General features: G+C 49.0%; 1 protein-coding gene across 1 annotated transcript; it reads right to left on the reverse strand.

The window, feature by feature from the left end:
• LOC306981939 (protein-tyrosine kinase 2-beta-like) lies at positions 1–18,946 on the reverse strand (the record flags this gene model as incomplete). Its single annotated transcript, XM_079581679.1, has 29 exons — positions 18,703–18,946; positions 17,291–17,469; positions 15,006–15,093; positions 14,329–14,408; positions 14,025–14,087; positions 13,472–13,526; positions 13,234–13,374; positions 12,111–12,182; positions 11,923–12,024; positions 11,481–11,592; positions 11,373–11,412; positions 11,163–11,287; positions 11,004–11,101; positions 9,302–9,383; positions 9,133–9,233; positions 8,942–9,057; positions 7,533–7,633; positions 7,236–7,325; positions 6,819–7,023; positions 5,512–5,587; positions 5,263–5,310; positions 5,138–5,179; positions 4,160–4,276; positions 4,030–4,077; positions 1,833–1,857; positions 1,460–1,611; positions 1,203–1,283; positions 904–1,106; positions 1–106 (listed from the first exon to the last, which is right to left on the reverse strand). The coding sequence occupies exons 1-29, from the start codon at positions 18,889–18,891 to the stop codon at positions 1–3; spliced, it is 2,937 nt and encodes a 978-aa protein (XP_079437805.1). The 5' UTR covers positions 18,892–18,946.
• Positions 18,947–19,321: the final 375 nt, after the last annotated feature.

Here is a 19,321-nt window from a genome sequence, read left to right on the forward strand (position 1 = left end):
TTACTCCAGTTCTCTGATCTCTCCTCCCTCTCTCCTCTCTGTTCTCTCTGTCTCCTCTCTCCACGTCTCGCCTTCAGGGTAAATTCCTCGTCGCTCGCGGTTCATCCTGAAAGTCCAGATGATTCTGTCACACCATGAGCTGAGGAAACACAGACTTTAAAGGAAAACAGTGAGAGACGACGGAGTTACCAGAGGATCATATTTATTAAGTCATTCTTATAAAACAAAGTACAAAAACACGAGAAGAATCCAGTTTCCAGCCTGGAAAACACCACATGAATCCTCCTGGGGGCCACAGTCACAGTGTTCTTTATGTCTTTATTTACACATCGTCTCCTCAGATAAAAGTACTGACACACAAGAGGATTCATCAGCTCTACTGCCCCCTCATGTGGACAGAACAGTGTATTACAGACGTGCATCATGAACCAGGAGCGTCTGCTTTGGGAAGAAGAAACCGGAACCTCTTATGAAATAGAAAACAAGACATTCTGCTCAAAAAGTCCAAAAGTTCAGTTCCCCTCCAACAGATGGAGACACAGTTCACTCCTTTGTGCCTCCTCTGTCCGGTGGCCTCATCCCAGATCATAAAGTGTTTTTCTCTCTTGTGATGACGGAGAGGGCGGGGTCTAAATCAGCCCAGGACCAGCCCAGGAGAAAAGTCTACGATGTGTCTCCAGGAGCCTCCAGGGAACATGGTCACATCTTCAGTCCAGTCTCTCCTCCTGACACAAAAGTCTGCTCGTCTCTGTCGGTGATGTCGTAGATGGTGGGGGTTGAAGTCCAGGTCCAGGTCCAGGTCCAGGCTCAGGCTCAGGCCCAGGCTCAGGTCCAGGTCCAGGTCCAGGTCCAGGTCCAGCTCCAGGTCCAGCTCCAGGCTCAGGTCCAGCTCCAGGCTCAGGCCCAGGTCCCGGTCCGGACGGGACTCGGGCCTGGTCCACGGCGTCCAGCAGGCTCTTGGAGTCCAGAGCGAGCGCGTGAGCCGCCGCCAGCATGCTCCTCAGGCAGTCGTCCCTCAGGCTGGTGACGGAGTTCTGCTGAGCCAGACGCATCTTCCGGATGAGCTCGGCCAGGTCCGTGTTCAGGAGCTTCTTCGTGCCTTCGATCTGGAGGAACATCACAGAGGAGAGCGTGAGATGAAGACCAGATGAGCTCCAGCGTGAGATGAAGACCAGATGAGCTCCACAGTAGAGCAGATGTACCTCGGTGACGGCGGAGGCGAGCAGGCCCGGCAGCGCCTCGTCCACGCTTTGGATCAGGCGTCGCAGAGTCAGGCCCACGCTCTGGAAGGAACACAGAACCTTCTACAGAACCTTCTACAGAACCTTCTACAGAACCTTCTACTGAACCTTCTACAGAACCTTCTACAGAACCTTCTACTGAACCTTCTACAGAACCTTCTACACCCGGGTCTACAAACGGGTCTACAAACACACTGTACCGCATGTTTAGTCCTTACTTTGACCGCCTGGGGGTACTCGGAGGCCGGCACCGAGGGGACCCGGTTCTTCAGCTGGACCACCTCTCGGACCAGATCCATGACGCGTCCGTATACCTCGTCCTCGCTGCGGTCCAGCGGCGCCGGAGGAGAGAGAGCTGGAGGACTGAGAGCTGGAGGAGAGAGAGGAGAGGGAGGAGAGAGAGGAGCTGGAGGACTGAGAGCCGGAGGAGCTGGAGGACTGAGAGCCGGAGGAGAGAGAGGAGAGGGAGGAGCTGGAGGAGCCGGAGCTGGAGGACTGAGAGCTTTAGGTGAAGGATCTGACGGAGACACAAAACACATTACGACAAAAGCTTCAAACTCTAAGATCTAAGAGTCATTAAAGTCCATGTACCGTCAGGGGGAGGAGCTTCTGCAGCCTGAAAATCCAAGACGAGAGAGAAAAGAAATGAGTGACTTTAACTCTTTATTATCACTTATAATGAAATAAAAACTCTCCCCATATTTTTCCCTTTAATTCCCCAATTTCTCTCCCCAGAATTTCTTCCTTTCACCCAATTTTTTCTTCTAATTCCTTCTTTTTATTCTTAAATTTTTCCCCAACTTTTTTCTCCCCATTTCTCCATTTTTTTCTCACAATTTTTTTTCTCACAATTTTTTTTTAGATTTTTCCCCTAGTTTTTCTCAAGTTTCCCGCCATTGCTTCCAATTCTTTCCATATTTTCCCTTTTGTTTTCTTCACTTCCCTCCTGGTTTTTCCCAGTTTTTTAATAAACCATTATATTTTCTTATGCACATCATTTATTTCCCCACATTCCTTGACATTAGAGATATTTTCTTCTTCTGTTTCTGCTGAGACTTTGTACCAGCAGATCTTACAGAGCGCTGCTTTAAAGCCAGTCTCTGATGAGAGTTAAAGGACCTGCAGATCTTACAGAGCGCTGCTTTAAAGCCAGAGCTGATGAGAGTTAAAGGACCAGCAGATCTTACAGAGCGCTGCTTTAAAGCCAGTCTCTGATGAGAGTTAAAGGACCAGCAGATCTTACAGAGCGCTGCTTTAAAGCCAGAGCTGATGAGAGTTAAAGGACCAGCAGATCTTACAGAGCGCTGCTTTAAAGCCAGAGCTGATGAGAGTTAAAGGACCTGCAGATCTTACAGAGCGCTGCTTTAAAGCCAGAGCTGATGAGAGTTAAAGGACCTGCAGATCTTACAGAGCGCTGCTTTAAAGCCAGAGCTGATGAGAGTTAAAGGACCTGCAGATCTTACAGAGCGCTGCTTTAAAGCCAGTCTGAGCTGATGAGAGTTAAAGGACCTGCAGATCTTACAGAGCGCTGCTTTAAAGCCAGTCTCTGATGAGAGTTAAAGGACCTGCAGATCTTACAGAGCGCTGCTTTAAAGCCAGAGCTGATGAGAGTTAAAAGACCTGCAGATCTTACAGAGCGCTGCTTTAAAGCCAGTCTCTGATGAGAGTTAAAGGACCTGCAGATCTTACAGAGCGCTGCTTTAAAGCCAGTCTCTGATGAGAGTTAAAGGACCTGCAGATCTTACAGAGCGCTGCTTTAAAGCCAGAGCTGATGAGAGTTAAAGGACCAGCAGATCTTACAGAGCGCTGCTTTAAAGCCAGAGCTGATGAGAGTTAAAGGACCTGCAGATCTTACAGAGCGCTGCTTTAAAGCCAGTCTCTGATGAGAGTTAAAGGACCTGCAGATCTTACAGTGCGCTGCTTTAAAGCCAGAGCTGATGAGAGTTAAAGACCTGCAGATCTTACAGAGCGCTGCTTTAAAGCCAGAGCTGATGAGAGTTAAAGACCTGCAGATCTTACAGAGCGCTGCTTTAAAGCCAGAGCTGATGAGAGTTAAAGGACCTGCAGATCTTACAGAGCGCTGCTTTAAAGCCAGTCTCTGATGAGAGTTAAAGGACCTGCAGATCTTACAGAGCGCTGCTTTAAAGCCAGAGCTGATGAGAGTTAAAGGACCTGCAGATCTTACAGAGCGCTGCTTTAAAGCCAGAGCTGATGAGAGTTAAAGGACCAGCAGATCTTACAGAGCGCTGCTTTAAAGCCAGAGCTGATGAGAGTTAAAGGACCAGCAGATCTTACAGAGCGCTGCTTTAAAGCCAGAGCTGATGAGAGTTAAAGGACCAGCAGATCTTACAGAGCGCTGCTTTAAAGCCAGAGCTGATGAGAGTTAAAGGACCTGCAGATCTTACAGAGCGCTGCTTTAAAGCCAGAGCTGATGAGAGTTAAAGGACCTGCAGATCTTACAGAGCGCTGCTTTAAAGCCAGAGCTGATGAGAGTTAAAGGACCTGCAGATCTTACAGAGCGCTGCTTTAAAGCCAGTCTCTGATGAGAGTTAAAGGACCTGCAGATCTTACAGTGCTGCTTTAAAGCCAGTCTGAGCTGATGAGAGTTAAAGGACCTGCAGATCTTACAGAGCGCTGCTTTAAAGCCAGTCTGAGCTGATGAGAGTTAAAGGACCTGCAGATCTTACAGTGCTGCTTTAAAGCCAGTCTGAGCTGATGAGAGTTAAAGGACCTGCAGATCTTACAGTGCTGCTTTAAAGCCAGTCTGAGCTGATGAGAGTTAAAGGACCTGCAGAGACGAGACGCTGGAGCTCGAGTCTTGTCGAACGACCGGATCCTGAAAAACCACAGCGACACTTTCATCACTTCACACGCGTGACCACAGACTCTGACTAACGTGTGCTTCCCGTGTGTCTCACCAGGTGGCGCTCTTCCTCCTGGAGCCACTGCCGGTCACTGATCATCTCCAGCCTCTGTCTCTGCAGCTCCTCCTGCACCTGGTCCCGGGCCCGGTCCCAGGACGAGCGCTCGTCCGCCTGACACGAAACACACACGTTTATATTGGCTTTTTTTCACTTTTTTTTTTTTTTTTTCCCCACAATTTCAATTCACAATTTTTTCTCAATTTTACATTTTTCCCTTATTTTTCTTTCTATTTCTCCCTTATTTTCCCCTTGTCGACGAACATTATATTTGTCCCACAGACGTCACTAGAGGAGTTTTAACTGTAACATAAGAACCAGTTAAATAGAAACGTTTTTTCTCCGGGTTTAGCCCTGGCCCAGTCCTGACTCCGGGTGTGGTAGTACAGGAGAAGTATTTGCAGTAGTAGTACACATTGTAATATATCATATATTAAAGAGGGGGTGTTCTGCTTTAAAGAGGGGTTGTTCTGCTTTAAAGAGGGGGTGTTCTGCTTTTGTCAGTCCCATAGCACCAGTCTATATCTCACTACAATGATGACAAACCTTCTGTTGGTCTGTAAATGCAGTAAATTAGAATAACTGCCTTGTATAAAATGTCTCTCTCAAAATGGCTGTAGTGAATGTCTTGAAATAGGCCTCTGTCTCTTTAAGAACCTCTGAGCCTTTAGACACGCCCCCTCCACACGCTGTCTGTGGCATCAGTGGGGAGGGGCTTCTGCTGAGGAGCAGTGGTTGGTTACTCGGCTGGTGACCAAAGCTCGGAGGCGTCTCCAGGAGGTGGGGGCGTTCCTAGGAGGACTCAGGCAAACCTATCCCTAAAATGGCCGCCATCAGAGTTTTTACAGATTACTCAGAAATACGTGAATGTGCCAAGGCAACACTTCAGCCATGTTTTTAATGAGGGAGTGAAAGCTTGAAAAAGTCCATTTTGCAGAATACCCCCCTTTTAGATACGGATACTGAGTCACTGACCTGTAGTCGGTGATATCCTGGGGGCAGACGGTCCAGAGACGCCTGGAAGATCAAACAAAGACTTGTCATTATATATATATACAGTATATAATACTTGTAAAAGTATTTGAGATATTTGATCTGACCTGAGAGCGAAGGCCTCGGGGGAGCGAGCCGCCCTGGATCCTCGACGGCTGCGGAAACAGAGTGTAGGTCATTCTGTGTTTGTGTTGGTGTGACCTGTGGTGACCTGTTAGAGGTCACCACAGGTCACCATAGGTCACCATAGGTCACCATAGGTCACCATAGGTCACCATAGGTTACCATGGTGACCTATGGTGACCTATGGTGACTTATAACAGGTCTAACTCTAACAGGTTATAAAGAGTGTGAACCTTCGGGGGAGGCTCGGACACAGACTGAGCTCTTCCTCGGACGAGCGACGCCTCCTGCTCCATCCTCTGCAGCTCACTGCAAACACAACACCAGTGAGTAAACTGCCCTGAGCTAAGGGGGCGTGTCTCCCTGAGGGGGCGTGTCTCCCTGAGGGGGCGTGTCTCTCTGAGGGGCGTGTCTCCCTGAATCTTACCTGAGGGAGTACACCAGGCTCCTGAAGCTGGGCCGGCGCGGGGGCTCGTAGGCCCAGCAGTGCGTGAGGAGCGAGTACAGCAGGGGGGGCGTGTCTCTGAAGGGGCGTGTCTCTCTGAGGGGCGTGTCTCTCTGAGGGGTGTGTCTCTCTGAGGGGCGTGTCTCTCTGAGGGGTGTGTCTCTCTGAGGGGCGTGTCTCTCTGAGGGGCGTGTCTCTCTGAGGGGCGTGTCTCTCTGAGGGGCGTGTCTCTCTGAGGGGGCGTGTCTCTGAGGGGCGTGTCTCTCTGAGGGGGCGTGTCTCTCTGAGGGGGCGTGTCTCTCTGAGGGGCGTGTCTCTCTGAGGGGGCGTGTCTCCCTGAGGGGGCGTGTCTCTCTGAGGGGGCGTGTCTTACCTGAGCGAGTACAGCAGGGGGGGCGTGTCTCTCTGAGGGGCGTGTCTCTCTGAGGGGCGTGTCTCTGAGGGGGCGTGTCTCTCTGAGGGGGCGTGTCTCTCTGAGGGGGTGTGTCTCTCTGAGGGTGCGTGTCTCTCTGAGGGGGTGTGTCTCTCTGAGGGGGCGTGTCTCTCTGAGGGGGCGTGTCTCCCTGAGGGGGCGTGTCTCCCTGAGGGGGCGTGTCTCTCTGAGGGGCGTGTCTTACCTGAGGGGCGTGTCTTACCTGAGGGAGTACACCAGGCTCCTGAAGCTGGGCCGGCGCGGGGGCTCGTAGGCCCAGCAGTGCGTGAGCAGCGAGTACAGCAGGGGGGGCGTGTCTCTCTGAGGGGCGTGTCTCTCTGAGGGGCGTGTCTCTCTGAGGGGGCGTGTCTCTCTGAGGGGCGTGTCTCTCTGAGGGGCGTGTCTCTCTGAGGGGGCGTGTCTCTCTGAGGGGGCGTGTCTCTCTGAGGGGCGTGTCTTACCTGAGGGAGTAGACGAGGCTCCTGAAGCTGGGCCGGCGCGGGGGCTCGTAGGCCCAGCAGTGCGTGAGCAGCGAGTACAGCAGGGGGGGCGTGTCTCTGAGGGGGCGTGTCTCTCTGAGGGGGCGTGTCTCTCTGAGGGGGCGTGTCTCTCTGAGGGGGCGTGTCTCTCTGAGGGGGCGTGTCTCTCTGAGGGGGCGTGTCTCTCTGAGGGGCGTGTCTTACCTGAGCGAGTACACCAGGCTCCTGAAGCTGGGCCGGCGGGGGGGCTCGTAGGCCCAGCAGTGCGTGAGGAGCGAGTACAGCAGGGGGGGGCACAGGTCGGGTTTGGGCAGGCGGACCCCGGACTCCAGCTGGTTGATCACCTGCCCGTTCTCCAGCCAGAAGAACGGCTGCTGGGCCTGAGAGAAGACCTCCCACACGCACACGCCTGAGGAGCACACGCACAGGGTTACACCTCCCACACGCACACGCCTGAGGAGCAGAGGCACAGGGTTACACCTCCCACACGCACACGCCTGAGGAGCACACGCACACGCCTGAGGAGCACACGCACAGGGTGAAAACCTCCCACACGCCTGAGGAGCACACGCACAGGGTTACACCTCAGACACGGAGCACCCTGAGTTTAAAGGGACTCACCGAACATCCACACGTCGCTGGCCGTCGTGAACCTCCGGAAGTTGATGGATTCCGGCGCCATCCACTTGATTGGCATCCGGCTCACGGACGCTGAGGAGGAAACGGAGGCACTAAAGTACTAAAGTACTGAAGTACTGAAGTACTTTAGTACTGAAGTACTGAAGTACTTTAGTACTAAAGTACTAAAGTACTAAAGTACTAAAGTACTAAAGTACTAAAGTACTAAAGTACTAAAGTATTAAAGTACTAAAGTACTAAAGTACGACGTGAATACGCAGACCTGTGCAGTACTCGTACCTTTGTAGTACTCGTGCTCGTCCACGTACCGGGACAAACCGAAGTCGCCCAGTTTGACACATTCAGGAGACGCCACCAGGACGTTCCTCACGGCGATGTCCCTGAGGAGAAACACACATGAGCCTCACAAGCCCCGCCTTCCCCGCCTGTCAACCTCACAAGCCCCGCCTTCCCCGCCTGTCAACCTCACAAGCCCCGCCTTCCCCGCCTGAAGAGAAACACACGTGAGCCTCACAAGCCCCGCCTTCCCCGCCTGAGAGTCATACAGCATCAAAAAGGAGACGGGAGTGAGGAGAAAAAACAAGCAAAACAGGCGACAAAAAAGTGAGACATAATCAACAAAAAAGAAAAAAAAAATGGTTTAAAAAAATCACAAAAAGAAAAAAAAACAACATAAAATAGACAAAAAAATGACAAAACAATTATTAAAAATGAACAAAATATAGAACAAAAAAATGTATGAAAAATAGGGGAAAAAAAGATTTTAAAAAAAGATTTTAAAAAAAGAGAAAAATCAACAAAAAAGAAAAAAATAGTTTTAAAAAATGACAAAAAGCAAAAAAACAACAACAAAAAATTGACAAAAAATGGTCGAAAAATAAATAAAAAATCAACAAAAAATAGACAGAAAAATGGACAAAAAAAACTACGAAAAAGCAACGTAAAAAATCGACAAAAACAACAAAGTGGCCAAGCACCAAAAATATGACAAAAAAGTGATGACGGCACGAGGAAAAATATGACGGCTAATATCTTAGCTTTCAAATGAGGCGCTACACTATAGGCTGTGACCTTATGGATTTGGGTAAAACTGTTCTTTTTTATTAAAGAGGGTTTATTCTGCTTTTTTCAGTCCCATAGCACCAGTCTATATCACACTACAATGATGACAAACCTTCTGTTGGTCTGTAAATGCAGTAAATCAGAATAACTGCCTTGTATAAAATGTCTCTCTCAAAATGGCTGTAGTGAATGTCTTGAAATAGGCCTCTGTCTCTTTAAGAACCTCTGAGCCTTTAGACACGCCCCCTCCACACGCTGTCTGTGGCATCAGTGGGGAGGGGGTTCTGCTGAGGAGCAGTGGTTGGTTACTCGGCTCGGAGGCGTCTCCAGGAGGTGGGGGCGTTCCTAGGAGGACTCAGGCAAACCTATCCCTAAAATGGCCGCCATCAGAGTTTTTACAGATGACTCAGAAATACGTGAATGTGCCAAGGCAACACTTCAGCCATGTTTTTAATGAGGGAGTGACAGAATAACATGATGGGAAGTATGTTTCTTATTCTCCTGCAGACGCATCATGTGAAGCTTCTGCAGTGGTCTCTTTGTCTGCACTGTGGTTATGACCCATGTCTTTAGCCTCTGCTGTCTCCCACAAAGGAAATGACCATATTTGGGCGCTGTGACCTCACCTGTGAACCATGCTGAGCTCCTCCAGGTAGGCCAGAGCTTTGCAGATCTGCAGACAGTACAGGGAGAGCGTCGCGTTGGTCAAGACGTGCTGCTGCTCCACCAGGAACTGCCCCAACTGCAGAAGAAGACTCACATTACCATCTCCCTGGTCCTCCTCCTCATCCTCCTGATCCTCCTCCTCCTCACAGACCTCTCCGTGCTCCAGCAGCTCCATCACGATCCACACCGGGTCCACCTCGATCACCCCCAGCAGCCGCACGATGTGAGGGTGCTCCAGGCTTTTCATCAGATCTGAGAGAAAGAGAATCAACGATGAGGAGGCTGAGCTTCACGGGTGGAGATGAAGTCCTGTGAAAGACCTGCTTCACTGAGGAACTTCTCCTTCACGTCTGGAGAGCAGTTTTTACACGTCTTCACGGCCACGCGGACCCGCTCCCCACTCTGCAACACAAACCAGCCCCCACGCTGCTGCAGTCAGACATGTGTGGTATACATGTGGAGCACGAAAGAGACGACGCTGTGATCCAAACATGGTCATGGGAACTGTAACAAACATCTGTAACGACGATCCCGATACTGAACAGGGCGAGATATCGTCTACAAGGTCCTACTGGAATAGTGGTTTGAAAATGATGGGTAAAATAATATTGAAAAAAAAAGAAGAAAATTGTGGGGGAAAATTGAGGGGTTTTTTTATGGGACGCTGGACTTCCTGTCACTGATCGTTTACTTTCACAATTAGCAGGTTTCACACAAATAAAGAGAAGCTCAGGATCTGTGAAGGACGAGTTACTGATGGAGTCACAGTAACGTGCTACAAACATCACGTTCACTGTGAATCTGCCCCAAAGGAAACGCCAGCGCTCGTGAGGGGCGGAGCTTTATCTTAGAGCTAAAGGCTAGTGTTGAAAATGATAATATAACATGTAAACAAGTCAATGTTATTTAAACTAACAGGACGATTCTGTTTTGCGCAGGCTCGTTCAAAACTTTGCGCTAGATTTATGTTTTATTGTGCGTTAGCCGCGTTAGCCTCGTTAGCCTCGTTAGCCGCATTAGCCTCAAGACAAAAACATCCACGTTATGAACACGGAGTTTCCTCCAGTGAAGTCGTTACGTCTTAGGGCTGTGCAATTAATCGAAATTCGATTACGATTTCGATTACAACAGTAAACGATTACAAAATTAGCATAATCGCAAAAAATCAATTATAATTGTTTTTTTGTTTTTTTGTTTTTTTTTACATTTTCTTTATTTTTTTTTATTTTTTTCAAAAAAAAATTCTAATTTTTAATTTTTGGATTTTTGTCCTTTTTTGATGGATTTTTGTCATTTTTTTGATGGATTTTTGTCATTTTTTTGATGGATTTTTGTCACTTTTTTACTGGATTTTTGTCATTTTTTTTGATGGATTTTTGTCACTTTTTTGCTGGATTTTTGTCACTTTTTTGATGGATTTTTTTAAAGGCAACAAATAATCGTTTGAATAATCGTGATTTCAATTATGACAAAAATAATCGTCATTATTATTTTTTCAATAATCGAGCAGCCCTATTACGTCTCATGTAATATTTTCTAACCTGCTCCGTCACATCTGAGCTTTTACTCTCTGTCCTTCACCAGATCTTGAGCTATGGCTTCATTTCTGTGGGACCTGCTCAGAGATAACGCACAGGAAGGACAGCGTCTGGCTGACGGTCCAGGCGAATCACGTGGGGTCACTGTGCATAAAGACCACTGAGTTTATCTCCAATGTAGAGAAATATGAAAACATTCAGGCGGGATTTTTTTTTTCTGTTTTTGAGCGACGCAAAAATATCGCTTATCGAGAAAGATATTGAGATACTCATTTCAGTCAGTATCAGCCAGCCCTGACCTGAACAGTACTTCTCTGATGCCTACACTAACTTATTTATCGTGAAGAACCAGAAACAGAACAAAATCTCTGTCTTTAACTCTGCCTCTGGACCAACAGCATCAGAACTGTAAGACTATTGTTAAACATCATGTTTCCTTCATTATGGACCTGCAGCGTCTCTTATTGTGAAGGGCAAAACTCACCGGACTTTTGTAAACTCCGTCATGAACTTCCCCAAAGAATCCTTCCCCGAGGATCCGCCCGACCACCACCTGGTCTCTGCAGATGGAGCCTCTTTTCTCTGACACCAAATAACAAGTTCAGAATTACCCAGAAAACATCAGTAAAGGTTTGTTTCTTACCGGAGTCCAAACCGCTGTCAGGGATCTCCGCGTAAACGTCTGAGTCTGCAGGAAGTACACGCACGGTTTCAAAATAAAAGCCTGGAGTGACGGAGTGAATGTGACTTACTGTAGGTGCTGCGGCGCTGCAGAGGAGCCGGCCTTTGGGAGGAGGAGACTTTATTTACAACCTTTACTAGTGAAGAATAAAGAGACCAGGGTAAGACTCACGGTGTGGGGATGTCCGGTAACTTTATGGTCATGTCTCGAGCTGGAACAAGACAAAAGGTCAGGAAGAGCCACAAACGCAGAGAAGAACCAGCCCCGCCTCTGATGTACCTCTGGTCCGGGAGATGAGCGACGTCTCGGCGCCCTGCAGCCGCCAGTGCCCGTCGATCAGGTCGGCCATGTTTTCAGCCACGGACAAAGACTCCGTCCTCACGGTCAGAGGCTGCGGACACAGGAGGGAAATACAAGTGTTTATCTTTGCCTGGGCACCAAACTGACCTGGGCCGGACCTGTGGAAACCTCATCAGAGTCTTAAAACATAATAAATGTTCAGTGTTTATAATCTCAGAGTAAAACTGCCAAAGCTTCTCGTTTCTCAGAGCTGCTTTATAATAACATGCGACCCCGGGCTCACGATGGAAAACTAGATACAAGACTCTCAGTATTGTGTGTAGTTTAGTGTCCAGTATTCTGTGACGATAAACTGAGCACAAACCAGACCAAGAGAGGCTAAAACCAAACTCTAGCTCAGGATAAACAGCTGGAGACTGACCTGAGGCGCCGCCCGGATGTGGACGGTGAGTAAAGCTCTGCCGTCGCTTTCAGAGGAGCAGGAAACCGAGCGGACGTCACTGAGCGCGGTCAGAGGCACGGCCTGGACACAGAGGCGCTCACTTCATATTACAGTTCCAGAGAGAGAAAAGTGACCGCACACAGAGTCACTGTATGTTTGGGTTTTACCTTGGCGTTGTCCGAGCGCTGGCTGATCCCGTCAGAGTCGATCACCAGCTCCACGCTGAGGTTCCAGCCGTGCTAAAACAAACACAAACCATCATAAGCCTTGACGACTGAAGCTCATGAGAAACTCAGAGGCCTCAGAGCCTTTTGAGCTGATTATGGAGCTTTTCTCATTTCAGGATCAGGATGAAATATATTGTATTATATATTGTATTATATATTGTATTATATATTTTATTTTATATTATATTATATTATATATGATATATTAGTAACGAGTTAAAAAGGCGACACTTTCTCGGGCGTGGACTGACATCTGCAGTGTGAGAGTGACACGTCGCAGAGGAGAGAAACTTAAGTGTGAACACACTTCAGAGACGGAGCTCAACATCACCACAACGGGGAACAGGAAGTAACAAATAAGCCCCTCAGTGCAGGGTCACGAGTTCAGAGTCAGGTTTAAGCATCTTTAAGGACATTATGAAGACATTATTTAGATCTGAGCTTTAGATCAGAGGGGAGATGGGAGGAGTCTGAGTTGGCAGTGAGGGGGAGGAGTCTGAGTTGGCAGTGAGGGGTAATGGGAGGAGTCTGAGTTGGCAGTGAGGGGGAGGAGTCTGACTGAGCGTTGGCAGTGAGGGGGAGGAGTCTGAGTTGGCAGTGAGGGGTAATGGGAGGAGTCTGAGTTGGCAGTGAGGGGGGATGGGAGGAGTCTGAGCTGGCAGTGAGGGGTGAGGGGGAGGAGTCAGTGAGGGGTGATGGGAGGAGTCAGTGAGGGGTGAGGGGGAGGAGTCTGAGTTGGCAGTGAGGGGTGATGGGAGGAGTCAGTGAGGGGTGATGGGAGGAGTCTGAGTTGGTAGTGAGGGGTGATGGGAGGAGTCTGAGCTGGCAGTGAGGGGTGATGGGAGGAGTCAGTGAGGGGTGATGGGAGGAGTCTGAGTTGGTAGTGAGGGGTGAGGGGGAGGAGTCAGTGAGGGGTGAGGGGAGGAGTCAGTGAGGGGTGATGGGAGGAGTCAGTGAGGGGTGATGGGAGGAGTCAGTGAGGGGTGATGGGAGGAGTCTGACTGAGTTGGCAGTGAATGGTGAGGGGGAGGAGTCTGTGAGGGGTGATCGGGTGAAGACTGACCGCGAGCTGGCAGGCGAAGCTCTCCTGGGTGAAGTCGTGGCACTGGGACAGGGTGGAGAAGAACCGGGCCATGCACTGCTCCTGCCGCAGACACGAGTATCCCTGGAAGGTCTGCGTGATCAGCCTGCGCAGCTGCTTGGGCTGCAGACGCAGACGCAGACACACCAGACACACCAGACACACCAGACACATGAGGCAATAATAACAATAACACAGTTTCATAAACAGGTCAAAGCACCTTCATGCTCTGGATCAGCTCTGAGGGGAAGAAGAAGTCCAGGCCCACGTCCTTCCTGAAACAACCATCGCTTCAGTCACAGCTGGGTTTAACATCAGTCTGACATGTTTTATTCTGTCACAGATTAGCTACAAACATTGGCTCAGAGGGATTTAGTGTTTGTTTTTGTTTAAACAGGCACGAATTATTAAAAAATCCCTGTAAACAAACTTCTCTCCTTCCCTCTTTCCCTCTTTCCTTCCTTCCTTCTCTCCTTCATTCCTTCTCTCCTTTCTCCTTTCTCTCCTCTTTTCCTTTTGCCTGTTTTACTCTGTCATTCAAACTAAGGACAAACTGCCCTAACCATCATTAAAACAAATACTTAACACCACATTAGTCAGAATTGCGTGACTAAAATGAGCCTGAAGTCAAACTGCCTCTGCATTAGCGCTGACTCGGTGGTTTTCCTGAGCCACTTCCTGTTCATTTATCGACAAACGATCTGTTCTGTCTTTAAACTGCGACTCGTGGAAAAACCGTGGGCTTCAGTGAAACCGAGAGCAGAGACACTCACTCCAGGAGCTCGAAGTTCGACTTCTTCTCCAGACCGCTGGGATTCATGTCTTTGTAAAACCTCCTGCGGACGAGGAGGAGGAGTTTATATTACAGGTTATTTTCAGGCTGCTTTAATGATTAGTTAATTCAAACAAGCAGATTAACGAGGCCAAAGGAAACTGGACACAACATGAAACTTCAGACAAACCTGCAGCTGAATGAGAACAAGATAAAAACTACAAAAATGAAAAGAGAAACCCAGAAAACCCACTGCACAGGTTCATTGAAAATAATAGAAACATGACCCCAGAGCGTCCCGGTACCTGATCTCCAGACAGCCCAGCTGCAGAGCCATGCCGTCGCTGACTTTGGAGGCGTAGTTCAGCATGTAGTCACTCCTCACCTGCAGGGGGCGCACCACAGCGTCAGGCAAGAAACGTCCAAACAGGAAACCCACCAATGCAGCCGAATAAAAGTTAAAGGGGGGGTATTCTGCAAATGGGCTTGTTCCAGCTTTCCATCATGTTATTCTGTCACTCCCTCATTAAAAACGTGCCTGAAGTGTTGCCTTGGCACATTCACGTATTTCTGAGTAATCTGTAAAAACTCTGATGGCGGCCATTTTAGGGATAGGTTTGCCTGAGTCCTCCTAGGAACGCCCCCACCTCCTGGAGACGCCTCCGAGCTTTGGTCACCAGCCGAGTAACCAACCACTGCTCCTCAGCAGAACCCCCTCCCCACTGATGCCACAGACAGCGTGTGGAGGGGGCGTGTCTAAAGGCTCAGAGGTTCTTAAAGAGACAGAGGCCTATTTCAAGACATTCACTACAGCCATTTTGAGAGAGACATTTTATACAAGGCAGTTATTCTAATTTACTGCATTTACAGACCAACAGAAGGTTTGTCATCATTGTAGTGAGATATAGACTGGTGCTATGGGACTGACAAAAGCAGAACACCCCCTCTTTAAAGACTAAAGAAGGTCGGGCTGTGATTGTACCTGTTGGTAAAAGTACAGCAGAGTCGTCCGGTCGTCTTTGAATCTCTCCATAAAGTCTTTGGGGATGTACCGGATCCTCAAGTCGTACCTTCACAGAAACAGGAGACAAAAGAAATGTGTAAACGTTCAAATGTCTCCTCGTTTTTGGGGTAAAAGCTCAATCAATCAGACAGGAATTAGATCCTAAAAAATCCTGGTCAAAACACTGCTGTCCCACAGAGGAAATATCTGGATTACAGCGTCATCTCAGTGCTTTCCTGCTACACGTGGATACCAAGCAGGTCAGTGTTTGTGAATGAAGAAGCGTAGGAAAGACCAGGCTGCAGTACCTCCACTCAGCCTCCGGGTGGAGCCGCTCGTAAACATTGTAAAGAGTGAGTTTTCCTGCAGTACCTCCACTCAGCCTCCGGGTGGAGCCGCTCTTAAACATGTAAAGAGAGTTTTCCTGCAGTACCTCCACTCAGCCTCCGGGTGGAGCCGCTCGTAAACATTTAAAGAGTGAGTTTTCCTGCAGTACCTCCACTCAGCCTCCGGGTGGAGCCGCTCGTAAACATTTAAAGAGTGAGTTTTCCTGCAGTACCTCCACTCAGCCTCCGGGTGGAGCCGCTCGTAAACATTGTAAAGAGTGAGTTTTCCTGCAGTACCTCCACTCAGCCTCCGGGTGGAGCCGCTCGTAAACATTGTAAAGAGAGAGTTTTCCTGCAGTACCTCCACTCAGCCTCCGGGTGGAGCCGCTCGTAAACATTTAAAGAGAGAGTTTTCCTGCAGTACCTCCACTCGGCCTCCGGGTGGAGCCGCTCGTAAACATTTAAAGAGAGAGTTATCCTGCAGTACCTCCACTCGGCCTCCGGGTGGAGCCGCTCGTAAACATTTAAAGAGAGAGTTTTCCTGCAGTACCTCCACTCAGCCTCCGGGTGGAGCCGCTCGTAAACATTGTAAAGAGAGAGTTTTCCTGCAGTACCTCCACTCAGCCTCCGGGTGGAGCCGCTCGTAAACATTTAAAGAGAGAGTTTTCCTGCAGTACCTCCACTCGGCCTCCGGGTGGAGCCGCTCGTAAACATTTAAAGAGAGAGTTATCCTGCAGTACCTCCACTCAGCCTCCAGGTGGAGCCGCTCGTAAACATTTAAAGAGAGAGTTTTCCTGCAGTACCTCCACTCAGCCTCCGGGTGGAGCCGCTCGTAAACATTGTAAAGAGAGAGTTTTCCTGCAGTACCTCCACTCAGCCTCCGGGTGGAGCCGCTCGTAAACATTTAAAGAGAGTTTTCCTGCAGTACCTCCACTCGGCCTCCGGGTGGAGCTGCTCGTAAACATTTAAAGAGAGTTTTCCTGCAGTACCTCCACTCAGCCTCCGGGTGGAGCCGCTCGTAAACATTGTAAAGAGAGAGTTTTCCTGCAGTACCTCCACTCAGCCTCCGGGTGGAGCCACTCGTAAACATTGTAAAGAGAGTTTTCCTGCAGTACCTCCACTCGGCCTCCGGGTGGAGCCGCTCGTAAACATTTAAAGAGAGAGAGTTTTCCTGCAGTACCTCCACTCAGCCTCCGGGTGGAGCCGCTCATAAACATTGTAAAGAGAGAGTTTTCCTGCAGTACCTCCACTCAGCCTCCGGGTGGAGCCGCTCGTAAACATTGTAAAGAGAGAGTTTTCCTGCAGTACCTCCACTCAGCCTCCGGGTGGAGCCGCTCGTAAACATTTAAAGAGAGTTTTCCTGCAGTACCTCCACTCAGCCTCCGGGTGGAGCCGCTCGTAAACATTTAAAGAGAGAGTTTTCCTGCAGTACCTCCACTCGGCCTCCGGGTGGAGCCGCTCGTAAACATTGTAAAGAGAGAGAGTTTTCCTGCAGTACCTCCACTCAGCCTCCGGGTGGAGCCGCTCGTAAACATTGTAAAGAGTGAGTTTTCCTGCAGTACCTCCACTCAGCCTCCGGGTGGAGCCGCTCGTAAACATTTAAAGAGAGAGTTTTCCTGCAGTACCTCCACTCAGCCTCCGGGTGGAGCCGCTCGTAAACATTTAAAGAGAGAGTTTTCCTGCAGTACCTCCACTCAGCCTCCGGGTGGAGCCGCTCGTAAACATTTAAAGAGTGAGTTTTCCTGCAGTACCTCCACTCAGCCTCCGGGTGGAGCCGCTCGTAAACATTTAAAGAGAGAGTTTTCCTGCAGTACCTCCACTCAGCCTCCGGGTGGAGCCGCTCGTAAACATTTAAAGAGAGTTTTCCTGCAGTACCTCCACTCAGCCTCCGGGTGGAGCCGCTCGTAAACATTTAAAGAGTGAGTTTTCCTGCAGTACCTCCACTCAGCCTCCGGGTGGAGCCGCTCGTAGCGCCGCGTGAGCTCGGACACGCTCAGGTCCGGGTGGAGCCAGTGGAGCTCGGGCGACTTCAGGTGGTTCAGCTGGAGGCCGAAGCAGCCGCCATTTTGGATGTGAGGCCCCACGCAGCCGCTGGACAGGACCACGGTCAGCACCGCCTGCGGGACGAGGAGCGTTAGAGGAAGTTTCCCCAAATAAAGGCTTTAAACAAAGGCTTTAAATGTCACTGAGCACATTTACATTTGAGTCACGTCAGCTTTAAATACGATTCTAGGAATGGGGAACATTAGTGATGGAAGGGGGCGGAGTCAATGCGGAGAATAATGTGGAAAAACTTAAGTCATAAATAAGACAAAAAAGGAGGATTAAGTTTGAAAAAAGGGGGGGGGGGGATGGGGAAATAATGTTGAAAAAAATGGGGGAAAATTGGGAGAAATTGGGGAAAAATGGGGGGAAATAGGAAAGAAAAAAGAATAAAAGAAAAAAAATGGGGGGAAATTTGGAAAATTGAGGGATTCAGTAAGAAAAAAAAGAGAAAAAAAATGGGAAATAATTTAGAAAAGATGGAGGAAAATTGAGGAAATAAAACATTTTTTTTTAGAAAAATTCTGAAAAAAATGGGAAACTGGGGAAAACGGGGAGGAAAATTAAAGGAGAAAAAAAAAAAAAAGAAAAAAAAAAAAAAAAAAAAAAAAAAGGGGAAGCCATTTTATGCCGTACATTCCAAACACTAAAAGTCTGAATTTTCCAAATCTAATCTAGAAATGATGACGCACAGATTTGTTACATTTAAATCTACAATATATTTTTATGTTTCTGTCCGTGTGTGTTTAAAGCAGTACTAAGTAACTCTTCCCCCTAGAGGCCATAAGCGCAACTGCAGGTGTCGTAGCAAGTTACGATTTTTTAACTTATGAATCGTCTTGGAGAGTAAATACTACGCTGACAGGAAAGGCGACGGGACAGAGGGTTACTGTTCATCCAATTATACAATGGAAATATTTGTTTTCACTCAAACTTGGCTGTAAATACTGTTTAAAGTGACGTTAGCCGCAGTTAGCTTCGCCCGTTAGCATGTTAGCTTCTTCTTCGTGATTCCATTAGTGTGTATTGCTTTCTCCGCACCGGTGGCAGTCAAGTTGCAAACATGGTTTTCTGTCCAGAGACACCAGGGGGCGATGAAAGACCCTCCAATCATCCCATAAGCACTTGTGTCACCCCCACAGGGACTACGGGGAGGGTTTATTAAGGTAAACACGTTACTTAGTGCTGCTTTAAGTCCTGATCTTTGTTGAATCTAAGTTTAATCTGTAAGCTTGTTCGGAAAGCTTGTTCAATGGGCTCTACGCACAGCGCCCCCTCCTGCTCTGGAGGCGTTTTCTCTCTCGTACCTTGACGGTCCAGCCCTCCTCGCAGCGCACCAGCTTGAAGTTCTTGCCGAGGGTGGGGCTGTTGCTGAGGTAACACACTTTGATGATCTTGGAGGCGCCGGTCGCCGCGGGAGACCGGGCCGAGGGCTCCGATTGGCCGGAGCTCGGAGACACGCCCCTCCAGGTCAATGCGACGCTGTCCCCGGACATCCTCAGGTTTAACGACAGATTTAGAGATGTGAGGGAGTCATCGTGGAGGTCAGGGGGTCAGGAGGTCAGGAGGTCAGGAGGTCAGCGACGCTACAGCAGGAAGAGGAGACTTTAGTTTGTGATTGGCCAAACACATCCCGACAGACCCGCCCACATTAGAGACTGTGTTGAGTGAGATTAAAGCTCTTTTCTCCACGTCTCACACTGTTTTGGATCAGAGTGAGGTTCGCTCAGACTTTCACTCTCGTGTGAGTTTCTGATATGTTCTTCTGTCCATGTTGTCCTCAGTCTGGGAGACGTTGCAGAGAAGTCACAGAAACGCCTCACAGACTGAGGACAACAGTGTCGACCTCTCAGAGACCAGAGCCTGAGAACCAGACTCACCTCAGAGCCTGGTCTGAGCCGCACATACAAACAGGAAGTGGAGTCG

Source organism: Gobius niger (assembly GCF_951799975.1).
Source record: "Gobius niger genome assembly, chromosome: 23".
Classification (NCBI taxonomy): Eukaryota; Metazoa; Chordata; class Actinopteri; order Gobiiformes; family Gobiidae; genus Gobius; species Gobius niger.